At 33.9% G+C, this 15403-nt stretch overlaps 1 protein-coding gene across 1 annotated transcript; it reads left to right on the top strand.

Annotated features, from left to right (window-relative positions):
• The first annotated feature begins 6180 nt into the window (after window positions 1–6180).
• LOC144975635 (uncharacterized) lies at window positions 6181–10448 on the top strand. The gene is made up of 3 exons (XM_078919812.1): window positions 6181–6452; window positions 8226–8405; window positions 9745–10448. Exons 1-3 carry the CDS (start codon window positions 6398–6400, stop codon window positions 10050–10052), a joined length of 543 nt encoding a protein of 180 aa, XP_078775938.1. The 5' UTR covers window positions 6181–6397; the 3' UTR covers window positions 10053–10448.
• The last annotated feature ends 4955 nt before the right edge of the window (window positions 10449–15403 follow it).

Genomic DNA, 15403 nt, shown 5'->3' with positions numbered 1-15403 from the left:
ATTGGGCTTAAAGACACGGTCAGATTCCTTCCATTGCTTGTCATGGTGCTGTACTTGTGTCTGGGCTGTCTCGGTCGGTGTATAAGCTACAGGGTAGTTCTGATGCTGATGAGTTGTGCCTGGTATCCTGGTGTATGGTTTTGTAGAAGTAATTGGCGTTGTTTTTGTGGTGGTGGTAGTGATGATGATAGTCTCCATGGATAGTTTATTTACTTGGTAACTAATGTGTTGATTTATATATATATATATGTATATATATATATATATATATATATATATATTGATGTTATGCGTTTTGTAATAAACTCACAACATCCACCGGTTGGATATAACGTAACAAAACACAAAACTTTGTCTAACTATAAACGTTTATCGTGTGATTGATAGATTTTAGTGATAACATTTTTATAATTGGTTCTATTGTAATTAATACAAATTATGTAAAAACCTGGTCTTTGAATAATTTGTTTATTTTTCAGTTAATAATGATTATGTAACAGGCTGTCATCGAGTCAAAATTTTGAAATAAATGTGTGGCTTTGTTTCCCCTCACTTGAGATATCTGACTTCAAAGGTCAAATCTGAAGAAAAAAAACAGCGCCAGACAAAGAAAGAAAGAAAAATACAAGAAAAGAAAACATCCGAAAATATTAAGCTTCCCCAGGCGAGGAGTTTTTTGTTGTTGTATATTTTGTTTCTTTCTTTGTCTGACACTGTTTCATACACACTTTTTCAGATCTTTGCTTCCCACCACTGCCCGCTCCTAAGTTGCTCAAATTGACTACAGTGGTGTTTGTTAAAACTTATTTTCCTATCTATAGTTGACATTTTTTAAGCCTTAAAGTTTAAATTAATTGTTTGGATATTTTTTATGATGTTCTTTTCCAACGGATAGATACTATTTTCTGAAAGTAACAATTATTCATTAAAAAAAAATAAAATAAACTTTACATTTTATAATGCAGCTTAAAGACATCTGAGCAAATTATAGAAGAAAATTGTCTTTATTGTCCCTCTCCTCCACTCCTTCCCCCCTCTCCCTTACAAACTTACACGGGCGCTCGAACCTCTTAAGTTGTTATTCATAATCTCATTAAGTCACTGTCCAGACAACTTATTTTATTAGAAATTTGCCGTCGCCTCTTTTGACACTTTAAATAGAGAACTACCCAAACTTGTTTCAAACTCGCCACCTGCAATCTAATTGCCATTAACACAACCAATACAACACGGACACACAATGACATACAGACACCCACAGTGTATTAAATAAACCAATGACGTCACAAGACAATACCTTCTGTATCCCTAATCTGTTTGTGGCATTCAGACACCGACTTGTTGTTACGTCTATCAATAATGAATGTATAAAAATAGTTTATATTGCACTTTATCTTGTTACCAAAACAGCCATTGGCGCTGAAAATGAACTAGTGTTATAGAAAACATTGTCTAATAACATTTTCTTTTTAATTCGTCGATACTGCCAAAATCGGATGGTTAGTCATGCCGCCCATTTTGGAGGTCGCTTCCAAGCTTTGACGTAAAATACTAAAAATATACGCATCTTTCTAGTATTCACTTATCCCACACTAATGCAACTATAATGTAAATAATAATAATAATAATAATAATAATAATAATAATAATATAATAATAATAATAATATAATAATAATAAATAATATATAATAATATAATAATAATAATAAATATAAAATAATAATAATTAATAATAATAATAAATAATAAATAAATAACAATAATAATAATTAATAATAATAATAATAATAATAATAATAATTTAATAATAATAATAATAATAATAATAATAATAATAATAATAATAAAATAATAATAATAATAATAATAATAATAATAATGTAATAATAATAATAATAATAATAATAATAATAATAATAATATAAAATAATAATAAATAAATAATAATAATAATAATAATAATAATAAATAATAATAATAATAATAATAATAATAATAATAATAATAATAATAATAATAATAATAATAATAATAATAATAATAAAAATAATAATAGTTGACTTTGGGAGACCAAAAGTAGAGAATTATAATAATCAATTCTGATGGTTACAAGTGCGTGAACTACCGTTCTTGTTCATTTTTCATCCATGAAGTTTCTAATTCTAATAATATATTTTATATAATAATTGACAAGTTGGAATTATTTTCAAATATGATCGTTCGTCGTTAGGTGTTCGTCGATGAAGAATCCTAGAATTCCTACAGTTTTTGAATAATAATAATGAGGATGTTGATGATGATGATGATGGTAATAATAATAATAATAATAATAATAATAATAATAATAATAATAATAATAATAATATATAATAATAATAATAATAATAATATAATAATAATAATAATAATAATAATAATAATAATAATAATAATAATAATAATAATAATGGTTAAGGTATTGCAGTGTTACTCGAAAGGTCCCGGGTTCGAGCCCGGCTTCAGGCACTTTCGTTTTTTTCCCTTTGGAAAGATTATTAAACCCCAATTGGCTCACTTGGACAACTTAGGTGATTAGACATCTTGTTTGATGAATTATCTATATTCCATTATCTATATTCCTTCGTGGAATGCATAGGTGACGATATCTTACGATGTCGTGAAGGAAGGGCATACTTTTAAAAAGTCTTTCAGAGCCGAGTGATTAAGGCATTGCATGGTTACCCGGAAGGTCCAGGGTTCGAGCCCAGTTTCCTTCGTGGAATGCCTGGGCGACGATTTCTTGAGATGTGACGGAAGGGTATAATTTTTTAAAAGTCATTCAGACACATCGAAGCCGGAGTCTACCCCGGTAGGGTGCTAGCTTATCACAAAGATCCTGTCGCGACATCTAATAGACCCAGCTACCCAATTTCCGTTGGGTTTAGAGATGTTCAGAAACAAAACATTGACTTCACCCAGAGTCATTTCGGACCCTTTCCGTGCGATGATAGTGTTCTATCAACCAACCTTTCGAGGCCCCCTTTATTTAATTTTAATTATTAACTAATTAATCTATTTTTTAAAAAATCTATCTATCTTTCTATCTATCTATCTATCTATCTATCTATCTATCTATCTATCTATCTATCTAACTATCTATCTATCTATCTATCTATCTATCTATCTATCTAACGATCTATCCATCCATCCATCCATCCATCCATCCATCTATCTATCTATCTATCTATCTATCTATCTATCTATCTATCTATCTATCTATCTATCTATCTATCTATCTATTATCTATCTATCTATCTATCTATCTATCTATCTATCTATCTATCTATCTATATCTATCTAACGATCTACCCATCCATCCATCTATCTATCTATCTATCTATCTATCTATCTTATCTATCTATCTATCTATCTATCTATCTATCATCCATCTATCTAGCTATCTATCTATCATCTATCTATCTATCTATCTATCAATCTATCTATCTATCTATCTATCTATCTATCTATCTATCTATCTATCTATCTATCTGTCTATCAATCTATCTATCGATCTATCTATCAATCAGTCTATCTGTCTATCGATCGATCGATCGATCCATCCATCCATCCATCCATCCATCTATCTATCTATCTATCAATCTATCTATCGATCATCTATCTATCATCTATCTATCTATCTATCTATCTATCTATCTATCTATCTATCTATCTATCTATCTATCAATCTATCTATCTATCTATCTATCGATCTATCTATCAATCAGTCTATCTGTCTATCGATCGATCGATCGATCCATCCATCCATCCATCTATCTATCTATCTATCTATCTATCTATCTATCTATCTATCTATCTATCTATCTATCTATCTATCTATCTATCTATCTATCTATCTATCTATGTCTCTAATTATTCATTTATTTATATATTTATGTGCTTAACTATTCATTTATTAAAACATTTTATGTATTTATTTATCCAATTACTCATTCATCTTAATATTTACCCAGGGTCGATACTGACCTTTCGAGACCCCTTTATTTAATTTAATTTATTGATTTTCATTGGAGATGTGGGTCCAGGAGAAGGAAGAACCTTGTCTGGATGCCGGTTTGGATCATTCTTGTTCTGGTTACACATTTTCAGCAGTCCAGAAGGATTGGATCTAGGCTGGTATCGCCATCAGGGCCATGGCAGCGCACAAGTTCCTGTACGACGGCATTGTGATGAATTTGGAGGTGTAGCCATCCGCAACTACAACTACTAGTATTTATTAATTAATATATTTATTTATTCATTTATCGATCGATCTATCTATCTATCTATCTATCTATCTATCTATCTATCTATCTATCTATCTATCTATCTACCTATCTATCTATCTATCTATCTATCTATCTATCTATCTATCTATCTATTACTATTCTATCTATCTATCTATCTATCTATCTATCTATCTATCTATCTATCTATCTATCTATCTATCTATCTATCTATCTATCCATCTATCTATCTTTTTGTTTATTTATTTAATTATTCAGATTTAATCATATATATAAATATGTCAAACTATCATAATTATCTTTCAAAAGTTTATAAATAGCTCCTTTTATACTAAAGTTGAGCACTATTATTTAATGGTTTTTGTTTTATAATTTTTATATATATATTATATATATATATATATATAATATATATATATATACATGTATGTATATATATATATATATATATATATATATATATATATATATATATATATATAGAGAGAGAGAGAGAGAGAGAAGATAGATGAGAGAGGGAGAGAGAGGAAAGAAAGAGAAAGAGAGAGAGAGAGAGAGAGAGAGAGAGAGAGAGAGAGAGAGAGAGAGAGAGAGAAATTTGAATGGATTGAAGTTATTGTTATACGCCTAGAGCTTTATTGTATAGAGGATTAGGCGCAATATAAATAAATTTCATTATTATTATTATTATTATTATTATTATTATTATTATTATTATTATTATTATTATTATTATCTATTTATGTATTTTTATATTTATTTATATATTTCCCCGGGGTCGATATCGGCCCCTTTGCGTGCGAAGCGAGTGTTCTACCAACCGACCTTTCGAGACCCCTTTATTTAATTTAATTTATTGATTTTCATTGGAGATGTGGGTCCAGGAGAAGGAAGAACCCTGTCTGGACGCCGGTTTGGATCATTCTTGTTCTGGCTGCTCATTTTCAGCTGTCCAGAAGGATTGGATCTAGGCTGGTATCGCCTTCAAGGTCATGACAGCACACACGCTCCTTTACGACGGCATCGTGGTGAATTTGGAGGTGTAGCCATACGTAACTTCATATCCTGCTATTTATTAATTAATCTTTTTATTTATTCATATATTTTTTCATCTATCTATCTATCTATCTATCTATCTATCTATCTATCTATCTATCTATCTATCTATCTATCTATCTATCTATCTATCTATCTATATATATATATATTTCTTTATTTGTTTAGTTTTAAAATTCATTTATTTATACAATTCATTGATTCATTTATCCAATTAATCATTCATCTTACTATTTCCCCGGGATCGAGATCGGCCCCTTTCCGTGCGAAGCGAGTGTTCTACCAACCGACCATTCGAGACCCCCTTTATTTAATTTTATTCATTTATGTAATTTCATTAATTTTTAAAATTATATATATATAATTTTAAAAAAAATAATTATTTTTATATTTTTTTTTTTTTGTGGTCAGGGGAGAAGGGTGTAAGGGGAGGATATCAACGAGGCTCAATACAAACAAAAACTATAGTCAAATGTCATTCTTTTGTTTAGGTGGTGGACACGGTAGGTGTTCAGGGAAGAGGGTCACTGTTGTGGGCGGGTAGGGGTTGCACTCGTCCTATTGCTTCAGTGACTGGACATAGTACGTCATATAGCTATGACCAATAAGACCTCCCACAAATACCGAATCAACCAATCAAATCGTAACAATTTTTCATTAACCCTCTAACGTTCAGATTATTTTTGGGGGAGTAGATAATGAGTTCCTTATTTGGCCATGTCAATAATGTAAACATCCTTTGATGATATAAGCCTACCCGTTGATGTCTGCAGTCGCATTCTCCTTTTCGACGGTCACTCATGGCTAAACTCCGCCCAGAAACGATTTTATAGGTCCGTCCATCACCAAATTTCAAACTTTTGTTCTCGTGAGTTCTTAAGATTTCATTGTCTGCTGATTTGGGTATAAAACCCGAGAGTTGAGAGTGAATTTCTTAGTTTCAAAAAAAATCTACTCAGCCAAGTCTTGAAAAAAAAATAGTTCTTGGAAATAATTCAGTTTGTGCCTTATACCACTTTCATACTTTGTTGAAGTTTGTTATAAAATATTATCGCGATGGCTTTTAACGTTGTTGATAATCGAAATGTCTATAGTATTCAGTTCAAGCAAGGTGAGTGAGAATTTTATTATTTTGAATTAATGATTAAGAATTAAATCTAATATTTATGTGCCTCTTTGTGGTCTTGTGGTATGACACTCGCCTTCTAATCGTTAGGTCCCTGGTTTGAATTTCTTTTTGGGAGTTCTTGAATAAAATTATCTACTCGCATTCTCTTATCCTACTCAGATATAAAATTAGTACCTGGTCGCTAACGGGGTTATTCCTCTAGAAAAATAATTGTAAACATGTTGAGGCATCATGTCTCGTCCTATGCGTTGCTTTTGGATTGGGATCCATTGTAAAGCCTTTGAGCACATATAATACTGGATATAGAGCTATATAAAAATCTCAAATTGAAAAAAAATAATTTTGGCTCCTAGTTCATAGCTTCTATAATTTCTATGACTATACCTTTTTCTATAATTCTTTGTTGTTCTTTTTTTGTTTTTCTTCTTCTTCTCTCTTTCGCCTACTTCTTCCTCTTCGTTATATGTTTCATTGAAAACTCAATGGCTTGACACCGGGTTTGACAATACTCTTTTCACATATTACCCCATTTTACTCAAGTATTAATTCGTATTTGACTCTTTGCAATTGGAGCAATTGCATCTTTGCGCTGCTACCAGACACGGGTGGAAATGAAAATTGTTCAATGTAATATTAAAATTGTGTTAAGTCAACCCCAATTAATTCGCAAAAGCAAGAAAAGATTTTATGAAACAAAAAATTATATCTATGAACAATTTCTTATCTTTGTAGTTTATTTTTTGTAGAGAGAAGCTAAATTTTGATTCACCAGCATTAAAAACAAAACAAAAAAACAACAACGCTAAATTAAGATTTAGGCTCATACTCGTACTTCTAGACTCCGGTGTGAATGAGTACCTCAAAATCAATTAAGTGATCTCATAGGAACAGGCAAAACATAACTGACCTTTTTGATTTTGTTTTTCTAATTCAGCAATTCAAATTAAATGTCTTTCGTTAGAATAAGTTACTAATGTTAGAGAGTAACATTGGTGTAAGTATGTGTCTGTGTGTGTGTGTGTGTGTGTGTGTGTGTGTATGTTCGTGTAAGATGAATGTAAATGTATCTGTATTTGAGATTGTGTGCATGTTTATCTGTTTGTTTCTTCATATGTGTTCTCAAAATTGTCAAAGAATGAATGTTTGAATGACAATTAATATTGTATAGCGCCGCTGAGCACTTATGTGGAAGTTGTGCGCTATATAAATAACAAATTATTATTTATTATTATTTATTATTATTATTATTATTATTATTATTATTATTATTATTATTATATATTATTATTATTATTATTATTATTATTATTATTATTATTATTATTATTATTATTATTATTATTATTATTATTATTATTATTATTATTATTATTATTATATTATTACTATTATTATTATTATTATTATTATTATTATTATTATTATTATTATTATTATTATTAAAAGATTTAAGCACAGTAAAACCCTGATATTGTGCTCTCTCTCTCTCTCTCTCTCTCTCTCACTATCTAACTAATTATCATTTATTATTGTTATTATCATTTATTATTGTTATTATTATTTAGAGATGTAAGCACAGTGTAACGCTGAAATTGTGCTCTCTCTCTCTCTCTCTCTCTCTCTCTCTCCTCTCTATCTGTCTATCTATCTACTATCTCTCCTCTCTATCTCTATCTCCGTACATTTTTAAAATCCTGTTCTTTGTTTGTTTGTATGGTGTTTAGTCGTTTATTTCTTTATAATATTTATCAACAGGTAGCCTGGGCAGGCCTATCCGTGGCCGTAAGGAACCAAGTGGACAAGTGCAGGAGTATATCGGAGGATTGCCATACTCCCATCACTTTGAGCAATGTGATTTCATTCACAATCTACCTCAACTCTTCACTGAAAATATAGAAGATCGGTTTTGGAGCGGGGTGGAAGCTGAGATTAAAGGTAAGGAATGATTTGATATAGGATACGGAAATGAATAATAGGACACGTGACGATGGTAAACATCTGTTTGTGGTTCCGTCTATCTTTGATGTGACTAGTTCAAACCGTTCTTTCAAGTTCGTATTGTGTCTGATTTACTATAATAAGTATTATTGCACCGTTACCGAGAAATTGACATGCCCAGTGAGGTGGTTAAATGCACTCGTTATCTATCTATCTATCTATCTATCTATCTATCTATCTACATCTCTCTCTATCTATCTATCTATCTATCCATCTATCTATCTATCTATCTATCTATCTATCTATCTATCTATCTATCTATCTATCTATCTATCTATCTATCTATCTATCTATTCTATCTACATCTCTCTCTCTCTCTCTCTCTCTCTCTCTCTTTCTTTATTTATTTATCTCTGTGTCTGTGTATTTGTGTGAGTACCATGCTAATATTATGTATGTTGTTTATGCATGTTTTTTATTGAGAGCAAGAAATTACAATCCATATACATGCCACTTTTTACGCGCATGATGTAATGTGAGGCGGTTAAATGCACTCGTTATCTAGATAGTTCTCTCTCTCTCAGATAGATAGATAGATCTATCTATCTATCAATCTACATCCCTCTCTCTCTTTCTCTCTATTTATCTATCTATCTATCTATCTATCTATCTATCTATCTATCTATCTATTCTATCTACATCTCTCTCTCTCTCTCTCTCTCTCTCTCTCTCTCTCTGTCTTTCTTTCTGTGTCTGTATGTTTGTATGAGTACCATGCTAATATTATGTATGTGTGTGTTGTTTATGTATGTTTTATTGAGAACAAGAGATTACAATCCATATACATGCCATTTTTTACGCCCATGATGTAATGCATATTATTTAAAACAAATTCCTGAAGTTAAAAATCAGATCTAAGCCTTTTGTCCGTCAGTCATTTCCAGTTGTGTATTAAACAACATTGTCCTCAAACTAATCACAGACATGATCCTTGGACAGGTTACGCAAACATACAACAACATGCACACATATTGTCTTAGGAACACCTGGGTGGTTTAATACCCATTCAAGTATACTAATGTTGGCGTTTTATCTCTGTATGTTAAATCATGAAATCGTTTTTCATTCTTGTTATGATTATTATTTCTATGACTTGTACTAGGCCATTGACAACGTTTTATCTGTCGAAAATAAATTGTAATGGCTTCTTACGGGCTATGTCTAGTTTTATATATCAAGTGGCTTGGGTCTATCCTGTAAAGCTGTTTGAGCGACTTTTTATGAATTTGCGCTGTATAAAATACTTACGTCTTTCTTTGTTTAATTTGTTTTGCAGCCGCAGCGATGAAGGAGGAACAATCAGTACATAAGTTCCAACATCACCACCAACAACAACAATATCATCATCATCACCACCACCACCAGCAGCAACAACAACGCCAATTACTTCAACAAAACCATACACCAGGATACCAACGCCAAAGTCCAGTCACAAGACATCAGCATCAGAACTACCCTGTAGCTTATACACAGACAGCCCAGACACAAGTACAGCACCATGACCAGCAAAGACAGCAATCTGACCGTGTCTTTAGGCCCAATTGTTTCGTCTTTGGATATGACAGACGTGGGATATGGGGTTGACTCCGAGGAGCATTCCAAGGGACACTACTGCTTTCAGCTTTGCAGAGAGAATGTGATTTTATTAGTTGCGTCCCTTGATCCTGTTTACACCGGATTCTATATCTTTATTTCATGTCACGTGTTGTGATTCCTTTTATTCTTTAAAATATTTATTTCAACCGTTGTGCTTTCAAAAGAATTGCAAATATTCTGCAATAAAAATAATTCACTTATCCATATTTGTTTATGGCAATGGATTGTAATTGAAGGTTAATTGATAAAACTTTCTCTTTCCGCTACAGTGCCTGCATTTTATATAATTTTTCTTATCTCAACGCATATACATTTCTTGACGAACCATTAAATTGATGTCTCTACACTCAAATGAACATGTCTTGAATAAATTGTTAAATAATCTTCATCTAGTTAATCATTCTATATCTTCCCACGCTTCTGTTTTATCAATATTCCAGTAATTTAAACTTACAGTTTATGTTTAAAGATGAGGATGATATAATTAAAATGGGGAAAGACTAAATCGAGTTGTACCCCTTTTTGGCTAACACACATCCCCTCTCCTGGAAACATTGCGGTACGACACTCGGCCTCTGTTTCAAGTCCCTTTGAGCGATGCAAAGTCGATTCATTGGAGAAGGCTTTTTACTCACATTCTCTCACTTAACTTGGAAAGAAAGGCAAGACTATAAATAGCGCTTTTAAGGCGTCAAGTCTTATTCTTCAAGCCATTGTCAGCATGGCTCATAAGTTTTGTAAGCTTTATATGTCAAAGGTCATTAAAATAGATGTTGTTCTCGAGATCTTCTGTTAGGGTCTTCTATCACCCTAGTCTTTAAATGATATTTTAAAAAAATTCTGTTACCTGTAGGAGAAACGTATGAAAATCCATTTTGTTGAGGATTCCATGCCCTGGGTCTTTGTAGGACTATGGGAGATCTTAGGCTTGGGACAGGTGAAGATTGCTGCTGGGATCTACTAGCAATTATTCCCCTTTGTCTGCCAAGGTTTTCTATATGACCTCCCATTTTGGGCAGGGAGGTCAGACTGCTGTGTCTTGTATCCCTTACATATGTTTTCTCCTTTCATATTGTTCTCTCTATCTTTATTCTGGATTAAGATTGTTCTGGGCTATTTTTTTATTTTTTTTTGGTCCTGGTTGGGAAATTTTACTGAGACTGCGAAAGCAGTGAAATGTATAGTCCCTTTATTAAAGAAAAAAGATGATGTTTCATTCCTTGAAATCATCTCTATGTTATGTAGCGCGATCCTTTCTTGTTCTTGGGTGGGCTTTGAGGCAGTGTCAAAATAGGCACATCCGTGGATTGCATGTGGAATCTTCTGTTCCCCATTTGAGCCAATCCCCTGTTTCTTGCATTTTGATGGTGTTTATGACTTGAGGTCAACACCTTTTCCTCTAAAATCTTCCTTTCTAATGGCGCTGATAACCTAAAAGTGTCTCATACGTCGTATAACACCAAAACACAAAACTTTGTCTCCCTTTTATTCAGGCACGTTCACGCTCAAGACACCGAGCATCAGCTCGAACGATAAAAAAATTGAGCTTCATATAGCGCAATATCCGCTAAATGTGCTCAAAGCGCTTTACAAGGGGTCCCTGGTCAATAGCAACATTTAACATGTACTACATCCGCGATTTTTGTGTCAGAGGAGGAATTTCCTCCTTTGAAAAATGACATTTTCCTCAATCAAATTTTCTGGGTTTGATGTGTGGTGGAACAAACTGGTGAACCTTCCCCACTATCCAGAAGATAGCTAGAGTAGTTTATCGTCGCAATGGCTCTAAAAGTGGGGGTTGGTGAAGGGAACATGTGTCGTAAAGAAAATCATTCATAATTTACCTCCTTTTCCCCTTTTTGTCACCATCAGCACTGAATGTAGGACAGAACATTACGCCTGTTAGGCAATATTACAATTTTTCGGACAAAGACACCGCTGTTAACGGCCAGGTACTCGTTTCACATCTGAGTACGGTGAGAAAATGTGAGTAAAGAGCCTCGAACCCAGGATCTTTCGATCCGAAAGCGAGTGTCATACCACAAGACCATATAGCCGCACGCCACAAGTAATAAATTCGTGATGCCATTCCACTCTATTTTCATCTCTTTAACGGCAGCATCGATTTTACTCTAATACGAAATTATCCTCCGTCGTCACCAAAGGGAACAGTTGCTAAAAAAGGATTCTACAGTGATAAAATTGCAAAACATTACACAATGACCCTTAAGGGGTCAGTGTGGCTCATACCAACGGTCATTGCCTCGGACCCGAGTTCGGTCACCCGCCGATGCGCTGTGTGGCCTTGATTACGTCACCTCGCCCTAGCTCAACTTGTGGCGCTGTACTGCGGCTGACGGTTGGGTTATACCAGTCTTACATAGGAATGGGCCATAGAGAAAAATCCCCCCTATGGATGAATAACAGGAATTTATATATAAAATATATATATATATATATATATATATATATATATATATATATATATTGAGTTATCGTACATGGTTCGCACTACTCTCGACATATTGGGCAAAATCCTGATCTGCACACATGACTGAATTAGAATGACAGTAGGCTGGAGTTCCCTGATTGCTCTATATTCCATATGCAACTACTTTCTACTAGCGTTATTTATAACAAGTCAGATGCCCATCTTTTTCTTCCCCCAAAAATACTCTTGTACTGTTGGTTCGCACACTTTTCCTCATATGACCATCGCTTCGCACACATTATCATCTGTAGCTTGGGTTGAATGGAGCAAGAAATTAGCTGCAACTTTGTTTTTCTTTCTCAAGAAGAAAGAAGGAACATCGGTTGAGGCGATTAAATACTGTGATTGTGTGATTCACGCATTTATCGTATTGAAACAAGTTTCGAAAATCTAGGTCACAAAAAGTGTGCGGATCGAAAGTCACGATCAGCTGTACGAAGCTTGTACGATTACTCTGTATGTATGTATGTATCGATGAATCTACTATGACACCTTACGATATATCTAAAAACATGGTAGACGAGACATGATGCCTGCATGGCGCTATGGCAATGTACATTTAATTTGAAAGAGATAACATTTTCTCTATACAAGAACGAATACAATGAGCGTATAAAGCTTTTTTAGTAGAACCGACAACCGAGTGAGATATTAGGTAGAGCAATAACCACAAGATGTGCTCAACGCATTTTATAATTGGCTTCCAAGACAGCAGCGATACTGAACATGTAAGACGAGACATTACGTCTGGCAGGTGATATTACACTTTTTTTTTTTACTGAGACAACGCTTTCACCAACTGTTCAATTGCCCCTACCCTGGGTGAGAAGAGATGAGATGAGAGAGAGAGAGAGAGAGAGAGAGAGAGAGAGAGAGAGAGAGAGAGAGAGAGAGAGAGAGAGAGAGAAACTAATAAGTCTGTTCCTATGACTCATCTTTGCGTCGCCCAGAGTGGGACTCGAACCAGGGAGCGACATGCCCGAAGGCAAATCAGAACAGACTGTGACGCCGGACACTCTATCGCCATCCACCATCCACCTAAAACACATTCAATAAGGATAAAGATGAAGATGGACTGGTGATGGTCGAGTGAATTAATCACTTCATTAGCAACTCAAGCACTCAGATTTACGTGGCGCTCTGAGTATCTCGTTCAGATGTCGTTGGTTTATATCTAATATTATTAAATGCGGAGAAAATGCAGGTGTCATCCGCAATGCAGCGCCACAAATCGAGAAATAGGGTCAGATTTTCTTACTCATGAGTGAAAAAATGAGCTTTTTTATATAGCGCAATATCCACTAAACGTGTTCAAAACGCTTTACAATGGGTCCTTGGTTAACAACAACACTTAACATTTAGGACGGGACGTGATGCCTGCTAGGCGATATTACACTTTTTTTTCGGACAGAGACAACGCTGTTAATGGCCAGGTACTCAGTACGGTGAGAGCATGTGAGCATGTGAGGCCTCAACTATGTGCCGAGCGAGGCTGGAACCCAGGACAGCTACCACGGATGATGGATACAAGAGACGGTAGATCTAGAGACTGCGAGAGACCCGACTGACCTGTCCGCCATCTTGAACATACATACATACATACATACATACATACATACATACATACATACATACATACATACATACATACATACATACATATCAAAATTGTTTATTTCAGGAAATATACATGATAATGTAACAAGGGTAACATATTCATTGACATAATACCATTTCCTAAAATAATGTACAATGTATAGAGCTGGAGGATTAATTTGAACGGTGAAGTTTCAGACTGTGCCACAGAATGTCCCAGAGGTAATAATGATATTAGTGTTGATGACGATGATAATGATGATGATGACGATGATGAAGATGTAATAAGGCGATAGGTCGCCAGTCGTTGGCGTTGTCCTTGTTCCCATTCTTTTTTGGTACCAGTGTTATGATACTGTGTTTCCAGTGTGGGGGGACTTTTTGATATTTTAAAGAGGTGTTAAAGATGGCCGTAAAAATCGGTGCCAGTTTGTTTATATTTTGTTTTATATATTTATAGGTGACACCGTCTGCCCCGGGTGACTTTTCATTAGGTAATTTTTTAACACAGCTTGTGAGTTCGTCGATTGTAAACTCACTTGTTGATGGTGTTCATGCGGGAGGGGGGATAGTGACATCATCGGATCAGGGTGTGTCACTAATGTTTATATTGTTTCGTTGACATTTTTCTTTCTCGGCAGTCTCTACTGTGTTGATATCTATCTCACAACTTGAGTGTGTTTGTTTACATCCGTTTCTAATAATATCAATAGCTTTTCGTTGGTGGTTTACAAATATTGCTGTGAGTTCTTGTCATGTCACCTCTTTTTCCTCCTGTGCTCTTGGTGTATACATACATACATACATACATACATACATACATACATACATACATACATATCAAATTTAACGACGGGAAATGGATAGGGCATGCCATTTTATATAGAAAGAAATATGTTCCAAAGGAATCGTCCCAGTAAATGGAGTCCCCAATACAGTCATGGGCATTAACATTTAAAAAAATTAATACAAGACCTGATTCCGGTTTTCCGGCGGATCAACCTCTTAGAAGCATGATTTTATTTTCAGATTAAAGTGTTTAAAACACGTGAAATTTCTGAGAAACTCATAAAACTCGGGACTTTGGCGGATCCGCGGAAGATTACAATCAGTCAGATGTTTTATGATTATCAAAGATTACTAGAGTAACCAAATGAAATAATCAAACATTGAGAAACAGGCGTAGACGAATAGCAAGGTACATCCATCAGTTTTATCGAATAGGCACCAGCAGGCAATGGACACTTTTAAC

Source organism: Berghia stephanieae, chromosome 6 (assembly GCF_034508935.2).
Source record: "Berghia stephanieae isolate SIO BIC M18660-M18661 chromosome 6, UCSD_Bste_1.3, whole genome shotgun sequence".
Taxonomy (NCBI): Eukaryota; Metazoa; Mollusca; class Gastropoda; order Nudibranchia; family Aeolidiidae; genus Berghia; species Berghia stephanieae.
Note: the sequence above shows the minus strand (reverse complement) of the source record. Positions and strands in the feature narration are given on the sequence as shown.